The sequence below is a fragment of the Dromaius novaehollandiae genome, chromosome 24 (assembly GCF_036370855.1).
Source record: "Dromaius novaehollandiae isolate bDroNov1 chromosome 24, bDroNov1.hap1, whole genome shotgun sequence".
Lineage (NCBI taxonomy): Eukaryota > Metazoa > Chordata > Aves > Casuariiformes > Dromaiidae > Dromaius > Dromaius novaehollandiae.
The window spans coordinates 3,697,993-3,713,104 of record NC_088121.1 but is presented as its reverse complement, the minus strand read 5'-3'; the positions used below and the strand labels follow the sequence as shown (position 1 = coordinate 3,713,104).

Below are 15,112 nucleotides of genomic sequence, written 5' to 3'. Positions count from 1 at the left end.
ACAATCAGAATCCATGTACCAACTACCCGGCCAGGTTCCCACCACATCAATATATATACAGACAGATACATGAGCCAACATACCCAGGACACCACTCTTCCATTGAAGCATGGTAGCTTTGCATTGTCATCTGAGATTTCTTCCTTTACCACCCTGAAAAATAATAACAATAGGAAGAAAATCAAGCATTTGAAATGACATCGGATCAGAAAGGACAGTGATTTTGTTAAATGGCCCAGGAAAAATACAAATTTTGGCTAAACTGTTGGTATCAGCAAGTCTTCTACGTTTAAAGGATAAGCGACTACTAGAGTAAGGGAAGTAAAGTAAAAATAAAGGGAGGAATAGCACACTTCCAGACAAATCATCCCAAATTGGTAGGCACAACAGGAATTACAAGCATTTTCTCCACTCTGGACTCTTCCACGTCACCATATTTTTTAAAGATCTAATGGTGATTAAAATCTCACTGTTTTATACAGTCTCTGTGTCCAACTGTCCACAAGTTAAGGCCACTTGGTCAGCAAAGAAAGGACAATTATCTCCATTTTCTAGACCAGGTTTGGGGCCAAAACATAGCAGCTTCCCCAAGGTTCTGAAGGATTTGCGGCAATGCTGCATATTGAATGCTGCTCTCCTTTACATCAAACAAGCATCTCAACCACAAAACATCCATTCTTCATTAATTCAAGCACTCTCCCCACTATTGCTATCCACACACCTCTCTCGTTCCCTACATCTCCCTCCTTTCACTCCAAGATGGTTTCAAAATGGTTTGCAAAGCCAAGGCTGCCTCCTGTCAAGGAAAGGGGTGACATGGACAAATACCAAGGTGCAGCTGTGGCTTTGAGTTTCCTCTCCTACACCATTCCCTTTTAAAAAAAAATCTTACACCAGTATTTTATGATCTTAGACACAGGACAAATTAGGTGTTTAACAGCTGCATGGAGCCCTAAGAAGGCTAAAATAAAAACAATAGGAAATCAGGGAGACTGCTAGGCCACAGAGATATTTCTCTTCAAGATTTTATCTGCAGTATGGCCTGACATGAGAACAAAGACAAGAAAACAAGAGTGCCAGACCTGTGGGATCAATATTGCATTTTTTTCCAACTTGCAATTCAGATCCCTTAAGTACAAAAGGGGAATCAGTAGAGCCATACTCCTGCGCCATGCCAGTTATGGCAGAAGGTATATACAATCACTAATGAGAAATTAAGTGTGCTAATTTCATTTGCTACACAATAGACTCTAGTTTGGCTTCCTACAAAGACCACAGTCACAGAATTCAACTGTCTCCTCCCAGTAGCTTCCCTCAAGTAGAAAAACTACAGATTCCACATAGAGTTTATTTGAATGCTGTTTTATTGCCACTTTTATGGCTGCATAGAAAAACAGAAGCAAACATTTGACAAGTACTAACCAAAAGGGTTATCTGACAAGTCTATTTTGTCTTTCCGTAGCTGCCAACATCCATTCTCCCTCCCACCCAAAGATGCACTGCAGAGAGAGAGCATGCTACATTAGCATCAGAGTAGCCTTCTGAAGAGCTACTTGGCAATAGCCTTCCTAGGGAACCCTCTGCAGCGTGAATCCACCCCTATTGCTGCTTTGTATTTGCATATGAGTCTTTCCTAAAGATCATGCCTTTCAAGTACTCATCGGGCAGGGTCCCAGTTAGCCCAACTTGGCTTTCTAAGAAGGGAACATCAAAGCTGGGGCGGTCGGGGGATGGCCATAAGCTTTGTAAATGTAAACACACAAGCACAGAGCTGAAGCATGTAGCACCCTGCTCGCGTGGGTGAGAGCTGTGCATTCCATTAACGTCAAATACTTCTGCAGTTAAAAGAATGGGAACGATTCAAAGCGGTGCCAAACCAGAAGTGAAGTCATACGATTATAAAAAACACAAGAACAGCCAAGCTAGGTCAAGCCAAGGTTAGTTTAGCCCAATATAACAAGCCTGACAAAGGCTAACAGCAGTTGCCCAGGAAACAGACAAATAACAAAAAGGCAGGCATACAGCAATATTGCCCCTGCATACTTTTATAGCATGCAGCTAGGGGTCATTCCAAAGGTTTCCTGGTTAAAAGCTTAATCCAGAACTCAATTTTTTTTACAGATAATGAGAATAAAAACAGGAATCCATTTTACTAGCATAAGGGTTTCAATTCTAGACACTTACTGTGACTAAGTATCTCAGAATTAGCAAGTATTTCAACAGTTTGGGACTGGTCATACTCAGAGGTTGATCCACAAATATAAATGACACAACTACTGAGAAAACAGAAATGCACCCATTTCACTGGGCTTAATTCCAAGCTTCCACTTCAGCAGCAATGGAAGTTACTTCAGGTGTTTCTGTTGTTCAAACTAACATAGTAACCAACATGGCCACCATTTACCAGCCTCATTTTCACTGAAAGTAGCCAATCAATATACTTATAAATATAAAAAGATATACTCAATTCTTCAAACAGTTCAGTGCTCACTTTTCATTTCAGAAAGCAAAATAATCAAACAGGTTTTAAATTAGCAAGGTCTTTGTCAGGTTTGCTGGAGGCAAAAGGAGTCCACAGTTCTCCTTTAACTCCTGGACTAAGTAGCTGGCACAGCTGAACACATTCTAAAAGGCCTCTGTAAGTCCCATCTAGGATTTGAAAACAATGGGACTGTTGGCTACACCACAGTCAATACCTTTGAAATCATCCAGATGAATAGAGCAGGTTCAAAATCAACTAGCGGTTAGGTACTACTGGGAGTAATTAGCGATTGCCTTGAAGCATTCTGTTCACAACAAGCCCCCAGTGAGTCAGCTTCTAACTCCACAAAACAATTACAGATGTCATCTTTCAGCAGGGGACTTTAAACTTTTTTTTCTTTTTTTTCTTTTTTTTTCTTTTTTTTTCTTTTAATGACTGCTGCATTAGGCTGGAGAGTTCCCACTTAGAACAGCAAAGATTAAGATTAAGGAAACCCACATTTGCATCAGCTTTCCTAACAACCTTCCCTCATTCATACAAGGCCATGACCTCTCAGAAAGTCCTTCTTGTCTTTAGAGAAAAAGCAGACATTGATAGTGGCTTCTGAAGAGACCATCAAATGAGAAATTATAAACAAACCACCAGTTCAGAAACGAGTTTGACATGCTTCAGTTTTCAGCTTGCTTTTTATTACTTAATTTAAAATCAGAACCAGTGAATTCAGCTAATTCTGAAATTCAGACTAAAGGATTTGGTAAAACAGCTGGGCTGCTTCACTGTTGCAGTTCAGTGATTTCATTTCCGATGTGCCCTATCGCTGAGAAAATGAGATTGTGACTAGTCACCAGCCCTCAAAAATAACTCAGTTCTGAACCAGTACTATGGTGGATTCTCTCTTGATGATGATGATCCAAAAGACAGAGGACAGAAATGGTCCACAGAATCTATCAAAGCACTTTGGTCTGGCTATCTCTAGTAAAGAGATACAGATGAAATTTAAGGCAGTTAGCTCCCTGCTTGGTTTCTCTGGTTAAGAGAAAGCATAACATCATCCTTCAAAATAGCAACCCACAAAGTCCATTACACAGCACTCTTTTCTTCCCCTCACTCCCCCAATATAGGGCACAAATCACTTCTACCTAGAAAGCAGACCTTAAGGACAAGCTTCTTTGCGTGCCCTTTCTTTGAATCTGCAAATTGGAGCAAATTCTAAACCCAGCATCTGACAAGAGCGAGACAGCTCCAGACAGGGCAGCAAAGAGAATCACACACTACACCACACACCCCCGTGTGCAGCAGTTACTGAAACCTGAAGCCTATGCAAACACCTCTTCGGATGCCACTGCTGCTTTCCTTGTAGCAAGATTCTTCTAATTCCACAAGCAAGGACTCAAGCAGGGCTCAAATGCAAGGATTCAAATGAAGGATTTGCCAAATTTCCCTGTTCTGACCTCTTGTACCGTTGCAGAAATACTTCCAGACAACACAACAAATTTGTAGGGCATTTCAAACCATTTCACTCTCTTATTTCAACAGTTAAGAAGTCTAGAACTGAAAGAGTTTACCTGAATTCATTTAATCTATACTACTATATAAATCAGAGTGTTACAGGAATGAAGTTTGCTAGCCCATGGCTTCCTTCAAGATGCAGAGCTCTCCTTCTCTGTTGCCACCTGGCTCCAAATATAACAGAGCTGTATGACAGCACAGACTGACCAAGTACTTGTAGTAAATCCTGGGAGTCACTTGTCTGAGAAAAGAGAGAGCTTTTCCCTTATCTGAGAAAGGGCCTGTTTTATGACCCCTAAGAGCTAGGCAGCCACCTTTGTACATTTCCCTAAATAAGGGAGAATTGGCCTTTCATTTATTTTTTAATATACAACTTCAGAAAACTGAACTTCCTAACAAAAAAGTCACTTGCCCGTGAAAACACCAGGTTTGCTCCTAAGTATAAAGCTTTACTACAGAATTTTGATTTGGATACTCAAAACATTCTTTTTGTTACTCGAGGCCTCCAGTCAAAATTGGCAACCTTTTGAGCTAGACACAGAGCAGGGACTGTGGAAGGAGAGAATTTATTACCTTATGCTTAAGGTTATTACATTAATGCTAAGTCAAGTAGTACGTCAGTAGCAGAGTTAGATTTCCAGCCTAAAGTCCATATACAGCGGGACAGGGACATCTTGTTTTTGACAATCTCTCAGCTTTAAAAAGGCCAACCTGAAATCTAGTCAAACTCGATTAAAATCTGTGGTTCCATAATCACATTTTCCTTTATTTATGTTTTTCTTGTTGCTGCGTAAAAAAACCACAATAGCCACAAGAAACCTGACTGTGCATGAAACAGAATCATATTAAGAGACCAAAACCAGATAGGAGGGAGGGAAAAGGAGAGAAAAGCAAATGGAGAAAAAGTTTCTCTCCATCTCACTTTTGAAAAATTAGGAATAAATAACACCACAAATACCTGCATTTTCACATTTCAGTCTATTCTTTCAAGAAGAAAAAGAACATTCTCCTCTTTCTCTACATTTATTAGCAGCATTCACAGCTAGGGACACTGTACCTCTTCCCCACTATTACAGGAAAAACATTTTAAAATACTAATTTATTCAGACTTCTACTGCATCTGTCCTCCCTTCATTTTTTGACAACAAGAAACAGATTATGCAGTTTCATTATTGTTTTTAGTCATTCATACTCAGACTCTGAAGAGGCAATTAACTCCATTGTTATCACAATGCGCACAATTTCACCATAGCACTGGTCTCCAGCCCCAGTGCACTGACTCATATTCAGACATGACCTTTTGTGTTTCACAGAGTCCTGGTGAGGACACTCAACAAATATCCAATTGTAGGATCACAGACTAAAGATGCTGCAACAATTTTACGTTGACAGCTGTATGTTTTAAAGGGGGGGGATTGTTTTGTTTTGTTTTTTTTTAAATAAGGAAATGCCAGTTACTGGATCACATGTAAAAGTTTAGCATGAAGTTTTAAGCTACAAGCCAAGGTCAAGGATTCAAAACATACCGATGATTCTCTCCAGAGAAAGGCTTGGGGGTCTTTTTAAAAGCTGACACATACGACACATACAGTGGCAGCCAGGAGTTCCCTGCAATACCACACAGACGGGTTTAGTTGTCCTCTTGGTGGAAACAAGCATACTGAAGTCACCACTTACAAAACAATGCACTGTACTATGGCATTAGCTTTCTGCTGCAGTTGAGGGGAACATCTTCCAAATTTGTTGCAACTTGAACTACTGAGTATAGCCCCAAGCTATGAGGCAACAGAATGACAGACTAATTCCCAGCTTGCTTTGGGTAGCAATGAACAGTGCCAAAAACAAATACTGAAGCAGCAGCCACTACTTTCAAATATCAGTATTTTATAAATCATTATTTGAACTAAAGAGGCAGCCCCTTTCAATACTCACAAAGGGGACACAATGGGGAGAGGGCTGGATAAGAAAATTAATGGATCAACCCATGTGCTTTTGTCTGGGGACTGCTTTGTAATCAAGAAAACTTCTTTTGCTATAGAAGAACTTAGACACATGGCTGAGGGAGAAGAACTTGGACACATGGTCCATTAGGTACTAATATATACCAGCAGCTTAACACCAGAGTGGATAGGGCCCTGAGTAGTAAGTCCACAACCCAGACCCAACGCAAGCTAGCACAGCAAGGAAGAAGAGGTGATAGCCAGATTTTCTCTGCCGAAGACCTCCCACTGAGCAGGTGAGACAAAGTCTTACTGGTTTTGGATGTGGTCCACTGCAGAGATATGACTTCAGTGCTTACACACACACACGCACTCATTAATGGGCTTACTGTTGGACAATAAGAACAAAGACCATCTGATACCAAGAAAGTCCTGTCCTCATGCAGTTAAAGCTTCCCTTGAGAACAGGGGATATCTGTCTCCTACATCACATCCTGCAGCCTGGAAACAGTGGAGCTGGAAGCACTGTGCCTTTACAATTGCTAGCAAGGTTAGATCATATGCGAGCTCTACTCCAGCGCACACAATCTTCTACTTAACTCAGATTATGAGTTAAGGGAAGCACATATCTACCCACAAAGCTATTTACAAAACTACCACTCAATGAATAGCAGGTGGTAACAGACAAGATCGTCATTTCCAAGTAAGTTGGGCTGCAATACTTCTCAGTAGCAGGTCCGCCCCATACTGCCCTGCTGCATTCCAGCTGTACATGATTCTCCTCTGTGAACGGGAGGGAGGAGCGACTGTGCCAGCACACCAACAATTCAGCTAGAGATTTTGCTTCAATATTCAGAGGATCATTAACATTTTCTACCTCACCATACCCCAGAAAAAAATCTTGGTGTGCAAAACAGTATATTTAGTTTGACCTTCAAACTCACCTACCAGGTAAAAGAAAGGTAAAAGGATGAAGAACAGCGGAACAATTCATCCAAGATTACACAGTACACCAATCGCAGATCATGAAAAAAAAACCATGCTCTTGAACCCCACCCACCCACCCCTATTCAGTACTGTCAGCAAACTCCCCACTATCAAATCTCACATGAATACAGACTTCACTTGAGAAAGAGTATGTGCAAAAGAGGGTGTGGGGAAGGAATGGTTCTCAGAAGTTCACATCCTCTGCTTTATTTGACTTAGAGGAGATTTAAGAACTAATTACTAAATGAAACAATCACTGCTGGTAACAGCCCCTCCTTCCTCTCACTTCCTGGAATTGTGTCTGGATCCCCTGACACTGCTAACACTCTACTCTGTAGGAATAGGTATTTGTGCATTTACCAACACCACAGTCTTGTTCACCCTCTGATACCTCACCTGCTTCTCTGATAAGTTTATGCTCCTGGTTACCTTCCTAGTATCCTGCTTTCTCTTCCTCCAATAGAGGATTTTAGCCTTAAGATCAAGAATTGATTAGGCTTAACCTCACTTTCATCCCTCTGCCAAGCCATCTGCTGCCTCAGAATATATGCTGACTCCATATTAAGAATATTAAGCGAACCCCGCAAACCTCTAATGGCTCTCTGATTCATAACCATTTAGGCAATTGAGTTTTAAACACTAGTTTTGATAGCGTTGCATATACTTGCATTTTGATTGCATCATGCACACAACTTAATTTGTGAGCAACTTATTCTCCAGAATTAGCTAGAGGACTTTTTCATTCTACTCAGAAAAAAGACATTAACAAGGAAATGCTTCTTTGCCTGATTGACCAGTTGCACACCCAACCCTCCAAGGGAAAGACAGGGGTGAGGCAGCAGTGTGGCCAATACAGATTCAGAGCTTTCAAAACACAGAAGCTCTGAAGAGTGTTACAAGCCCAAAACAGTGGAGCTCTGCAAAGGAGTCCCATTGCTTTTGCTTCCCTTTACCAGAACTTTTCCATAGAATCACTGTGTCAGTGATCACCCTAGGTTAACACGTACCATGCCACAATCATCTAACAGACCTTATCCGCAAATGAATCCCATCTTGTCACTGTGACCCTAATCAACTCCTTTCTTAACGCTTTCTCATCATCTTTTACTGATGGGAGAAGAGGGAGGGAAGCTTCATTGGTTTTTTTATAACTCATTTTATAACTTGCTTGGAGATTCCTAGAGAGGAAGGGCAAGGTAATTAAGCCATTTGTCCTATATGGATGTTCAATGCCTCAGATCAGCACAAAGGAGGGTAAGAGATTATTCAAGCATCAGTTTTAGTTCATAGAATCATGGAATCATGCAAGCTGGAAAAGAAATCCAAAGGTCATTGAGTCCAGCCTCCTCCTGAAAGCAGGTCCAGCTTGCTCAGGGCCATATCCAGTAGAGTTCTGAATAGCTCCAAGGATGGAGATTCCACATCCTCTCTGGGCAACTTGATTCCACTTATGAAGCAGCATTTTTACAAAGCAGCTGTTCAAATTAGTAGAAACGTAAGTAATCATAAGTCTGCATCTGCAATGTGTTTATAGTAAGGGAAGTTATTCGTAGGAGTCTACTAACTGCTTTGATAGACCTGAATTCTAAGCTCACTCAAAAGCAACTTTTGCTTTGGAAGCTCCCAACTTCTAATCTGGTTTGATACTATTTGCACATAGAACTAGCAGTCAAAAACTGCAGTAGAAATGTTTCACTAGCTATTCACTAGCTGGTGCAAGCTATTTCACTGAAACCGCTGAAGCTCTCCTGGCTTTTGCTAGCCATGAAAATGTATTTTTAAAGCTCTCCAGGAAGTTTCTGAAAAAGACACAAATTTATCAAACTACTCACTTCGTATTTCCTAGCAACATCAGGCCAAACTTCCATTTAGAATATAAACATCTCTGAAGATCAGACTGTTTGCTACAATACAAAATTGAATGTCAGAGGATGGTCATTTTAGGAAAACCTAAATAAAATAAATGAAGATACGCAGTTCCTTTAAGGATGGTGTAGACTGCAGAAAACACACAGCAAACCAGCAGCAAGGAGCTGACACAGACACTTTCTCTGGCTCTTTGGGGGGGGCGGGGGGGGGGAAAGAGACAAACACTCTCACCCTTCTGATCACATGACAACTTGGGACTGGAAACCAATGCTGCAGCTCTAAAAATAGAACCTTTCTGAAGCCAATTAACATTTCAGTTTGAATCTCTAATGTCAGAGTAAAACGTTATGCTTTTTGTAGCTGAGGTTTCAACACAGCCTTTAGTCGCCCTCTCAGCTCAGAGAAATGAATGAAAATAAAGTCACCCCCTGAATTTACAAGTGAGGCTTGGATTGGACATTGTGTTTATTCGAGAAATAAGAAAAAGAGGAAGAGAAGAACAATCTTTTTGCCACGCAGATAAACACCATACTGCACTGCAGCATCAGAAGGGCTCTGTTCAACACAAAAGATCCATAGCCTTCTGTGATGCATAAAAGCCTTAGATCTTGTCTGCACCCCACTGAGCTAGTGAGCAAGAAACTGTGCCGAATTGCAGAAGCTTTCAGAGGCTGATCAGCAGGTGCTTCTCTATGGAAGGCTCATGCCAATCACTCCTCAAAACACCACAGAGCCAGAGTGGAACCAGTGGTCTCCTATCTAGGTTGTTATAAACAACATGGAAAATGCTTTGCATTTCCATGTATGCGCTTTTGTATGCCAGTTCTCACGTGAACCTGTCAAAAAACAATATTCAGCATGCCACCCGCAATCGCTGTATAAATGACACACCCAACTGCAGAAGAAAGCCCTCTTCAAAACACTCTAGAAGCAAAGATATCTACCCTGAATCCATGAGAGCGCTCTCCCAACAAACAGCTTAGCAGTAGATGTGAATGCTCTATGCAGGCTCAGCCAGAAGGATCAATATCCCTTCTGCATAAAGGCATTTACTAAGCAGCCTCTTGTGACTGTGTTCTGCAGCTTGACATTAATCTTCTGTCCTTCTGCCATGCACACTAGATTCATTCTTACAGGAAACTTCAGCAACAAACTGTATGCAACGGGTGTTTAGGAAAACCACCTCTTCCTGCACAGGCAAAGAGTGCATTGAGAAATGTTCTCTTTTTCTTCAGTTATATAATTAGCTTCTACCCTCTGTCTCATGTTCTTCCTAACACATTTAAGAATCTAAACACACAGTCTCAGTGATACTGCCTACAAACAGCAGTTAATGCATTCATTTATCCATACATAGGTTATCCTATGCCGCATCTGATGGTCATCACTACACTGAACATCTTTGCCCACATAACTGTCTCCTCCCTGTTTATCCGCTTGTGTTATTCCTAGAGGCACATCAAGCAATTTAGCATTACAGCTCTCTAGAATGCTAAGGATAACTTATTGTCTTTCAAGAGAACTGCAGGACACTGGAGAAATTTTGGCACTAAGGTCCTATACCAAGTATCAACCTAAACTTAAGGCGTCTCCATGTCAGAAGACTTCTTACATAGGAAGGATGAGGGATAAGATTTAAAGCCTATGTAAGAGTCTGGGTTACACCTGTGCAATGCAGATGTACCACATACAGGTATTCACAGCACATACAGAGCCAGGTGAAATTTAGTGGCTATAGAAAGGTTTGCCCTTCTGCTTTTGCAAAGTATGTCTGTGTAATTGTGGCACTGTTTGAGCTCAGAAAAGGGACTGTGAAAACAAGGGCAATAATAGATATTCATTCCTTAAGACTCAACCCTTAGTGGAACAACATGATTTGGTGAGAGCAGCTGCATGCAACCATAAAATGCATAAGTGAATGTGCGAATGCCAGCACCACAGCAGTACTGCACAGGTGAGTGCCCTCTCACACCCCTGATAAGCAATGCACAAAATTCAAGAATCTGTATGATGATGAATCAGTGGATTCATAATCCATGATTAGATAACCCAACAGACAAATGCTACCCTTAAATATGGAGGGATTTGTACCTACAGATCTCAAAACAGGGGGGAAAAAAGTCAAGAATCTGAGGCATAGAAAGCAACTCACTTGAAAGCATGCCATGAATCATTAGCACAACTTGAAATAAATTCACATATTCTGCTTACAGTTTACCACATCTACCCACTGGACTGGGTCATTAATCTGAGTATTTTTTTAAATCAGTGTTTTTGACCTTAGTTAATACACATTTCAAGAAGTTTTTCATACAATCTTTCAGATAAACATAGTCTCCAACCTTTAAAAAAAAAAATAAGAAAGAAAGAAAAACAAATCACTTACTCTTTACTAAATAATCCTCCACAGCACTGAAAGAACAAAAAGCAACATCCTTCAAGCACATGTAAATTACAACACAACAATTCCTGCAAAGTAGAAAAATGAACCTGGTCACTTTAATTTCACAACATAAAGAAAAAAAATTAAATAGGCATCACAAATTTAGGAACACATATTCCATTTCAAAAACTTCTTCCAGTGTGAATAATAAAAGCAGCTTTGTGAGATGGGAATTTTGACAGCATCACTTGAAATAAAAAACAACATCACACAAAACCCAACGGAGGTGATGTTCCCATTGATTATATATAAAAGTGGCAAGGTGGGGAAAACAGGAGGCATTATGGATGTACTAACAAACAGTGACAGATACTGAACAAAAGAGATGACATTACTCAATACCACACTTGTCAGCCATTGTCTGGTATACTACGCACCATGCCAGACAGAAGTAACTGCAGGAGAGATGATAATACTTAGCAGAGGCTCAGCTTAGGGCCACAAAGATGATAATGCATTGTAAAGGCCTGACTTAGATGAAAGACAGTTTATTTGCATTAGCCAGAAGTGCCTTCAAAGTGGCCAGGCAGAAGTAAAGAAGAGTATTATTTGCACTACTCCCTGTACTTGCTTCAAACCTTCCCTGACAACTGCTTCTCTCTCTTTCACCCATTTTTAGCTTTGCAGCATATTTTATCTCTTGCAAAATACCTGGCAGTCCTAATGACTTGCCATTCACTTCTGCTATTCTTTCTATGCAGATTATGTGGATACAACCTGTTAGATATGCTACTTCTCATTGCTCTGCCTTAGCATTACAAGATGTTGCACTGTGTGGTATTACATCTTTGGTTGAGAACCCCTCACAGAATCCTATAGTTTTTGAGCGCTATTCATACTTTATTCAACACCAACTTTACCTATTGCAATAAAAACAGAAAAGAGACACAAGGGTGTCATGAGCACCATGGCAGGGTTAGAGACTTGTTAGAGATTGCTAGGACAAGTTTGATCAAGTATCATGACCTCATGTGGCTGAAAGGTCCTACAGCTCTGCAGAAAGACAGCACAGATTCTGGAGTTATTTTTGTTGCCCTCTTGCTTCAGATCATCCCTGGCTCAGAAAGCTTGGGTTTTCTTACTGTATCCAGAAGAGTGCTAGGCATAATAGGGTCCTGCGTTTGGTCAGATCTCCAGAACCTCAGAGTAAGTTATAAACTCTTAAATTGAAATAACAAATACAAAAAGATAGCTCTGAAGCAGAAGGTCTAAGAATAAAGGGCAAACTCTCAAAACATGATTCTGGCAGGAAGTGCTAAAGTAGTAGGGCATTTTAGAGACAGTTAAAATTATTAAAACCTAGTGTCACTTTAAAAATATTCCTTATCCTCCAAATATGTTAACTATATATAGATATAAAAAGATATTTAAACAAAGAACATTGTATATTGACGTTTATTGTAAAAGCATATAAATCCAATGACAAATTAAACTGGGGGGGTATAAAAGTCAATTTTCACAAAATGCTTATAATTAAAAAGAGAAAACAACCTCACACTCCTTGAGCCAACTGTTTTGGCAGATCATAAATAAAAGAAAATTTAGTGCAACATCTTTTAAGCCTCAAACGTGACTGCATAATTTACCTTTCACTACTCATTCCGCACCAAAAGAGCTGATCTGAAGGCAGTCAATATAACGAAAAGTGGTACAAAAGATGCCAACAAACACCACCTTCATTGCAATTGAAGTTCTCATTCATCCCGAGGCTGTACTAGGGTTGCCTAGCCTGCAAGCATAGGCAAAAAAAAAGAATCACAGCCTGAAAAAGAAAAAGATTCCATCAGAACACCTCTCTCCCACCAACTGCATTGTACACACACACAAATATAATTAGTTCAGGCTTCACTGATACTGTACTGTGAGAGTATAGTTTCCAATTTTATTTTTTGTGTCACAATCTGACAAAATTTCAAATACCTGTAAGCCAGCACTGCTACAAAAAGCCAGCACACTATCATTAGTTTCGGCCCTCCATGTCCCATGTACTCCTCCCCTTGTACTACAGCAAGTATCTGTAGTCTATGCAAAGGCTGAGGAACCCACTTTGATGTCATGTTAGTTTTCAGCCAGATTGGTTCCCCTGACCCACTCCGCTGTGGAGCCAAACTTCCATGGTGGTACAAAGGAGAGGAAACTAGAAGCTTGGTAGCTACCAGCAGGCAAGACTGCTCCTTTCCACAGCTGCTCAAGCTTGAAGCATTAATGAAATATACATAACACTGCTTGTTTGCTGTCCCAGCTAGTATTGGCCTCACTAGAGGTTTGATCAGAAGCTCATTGATGTTAATGGGTGCTATTTCATAGAAACCTTTGTGGAATCGTATTGCACACTATCCTCCACTCCTGCTGCGGTTCCTACAGAGACTACATACTCAACCATGAAGGCCACACAAGACTCCAGTTTTCTGATGTTGACTTACAGGCAGAGCAGCTTGCACCTCTCATTGTAACCCTTGGTTTCTCCTCCCGCCAAAGTAAAAAGGACTTTCTACCTTCACAGAATGCTTTACAATGGAGGTAAAGAGACCAGATTAACAAAAACTGTGGGCACAGAGAAGTCGGGAAAAAGGTTGGAGTCTTCGCAGTCCTCAGACTCTGCCATTCATTCTCACCAATACTACCTACTCCCTCTGAAAGGATTTGGAATAAAACAGGCCAAACTATCCAAAACAAGCAATCTAGCCACACTGCCAGTCTTCAGTCTTTCCTATTAATTCCCCTCTCCTCTATCCCCCATATTATTTAGTGAATTATTTATGTGACAATACTACCATCTCACAGGTGTTAATGAATCTATTCTTGTAACTGTCCCAAGTGACAGACACATATCGTCATGTCCACTGTAAAGGTAAGAAAGTCACAGTATGAAAGGACAGGTCAGCATAATTATGAATTGAACCCAAATTTCCAAGTCCCAGTCCAATATCTTAATTATAAAACAATAAATATTAAATAGACCCCATAAAATTGAGTAGTTCTTCTCAAAAATGACCTACGAAAACAGGCAGAAAAGAGGACAGGCTACTGCCAGCAGCAAGTTTGTTGTGGAATGCCCATTTGAAACAGCTGGTTCCGATTTTGCTTTCCCCAGGGTGCAAATATCTTCAAAACTCCAGAGCAGCAAACTATCAAAATAGCACTTACAGGCAACAGTCACACAAAGTCAAAGCAGAGAAGCAGCCTGTTGAAAATCTAAGCCTATGCAGGCTGAACTCAGGTCATGACACTTGCACACTGAGAACTACGTACTAATGCACGGAGACACAGCAGCTTGTAATGCACATTCCAAGTGTCATTCTCCAAGACAGTTCTGAAGTGGAGAATTGAAAGACAAGGTTCATGAAGCTTTCTGCAAAACCACCAACAGTTCTCAGCCCTATCACACATCCAAAAATGGTATGCAGATAGTCCCTTATCTCACAGCTCATAGTTACAGCAAACTCTCCTCTATCAGTCAGACAGAGAGCACCTAGTAATACTCTGAAGGATGAGTGACAAAAATGAGATGTGAGCTACAGCCACATGCAGCAGCACAGCAGGTGCATCTAGCATACCTCTGTCACTGCTGATGACTGACTTCAGTAGCCAAATCGAGTGCTTCTTATTAGGTCTTTCCAAGGAATTGCTGCATGAAGTGCCAATAGCTGATGAGGTTACAAAGCGTGCAACTCAAGCTGACACTGAGTAAGGAACAGAAGTCTGAAAAGTCAAGTGGCAAAAAGGACCTGCTCAGAAAAGTAAAATTTCAGAAAGAGATGAAATTATAGGACGTTACATCTGTGCATCCAGTAGTTTATACTTCAGAAACAGTACAACAGATGGGAGTCAGGACACTACAGTCTGCTCAAGAGTCTGATACAATATGATTTTTAGGAAATT

General features: G+C 40.6%; 1 protein-coding gene across 9 annotated transcripts in view; it reads right to left on the bottom strand.

Annotated features, from left to right (window-relative positions):
• Positions 1-15,112, bottom strand: part of DVL1 (dishevelled segment polarity protein 1) — a 119,111-nt gene that overhangs the window by 66,061 nt on the left and 37,938 nt on the right. For 7 of the 9 annotated variants that reach the window (XM_064525480.1, XM_064525481.1, XM_064525484.1 and 4 more), the window contains one exon: positions 84-153. In XM_064525480.1, coding sequence (XP_064381550.1) covers positions 84-153 — 70 coding nt within the window. Of the gene's footprint in view, positions 1-83; positions 154-11,173; positions 11,251-15,112 lie in introns of those variants that run through there. The other 2 variants (XM_064525487.1, XM_026100603.2) reach the window with 2 other exon arrangements.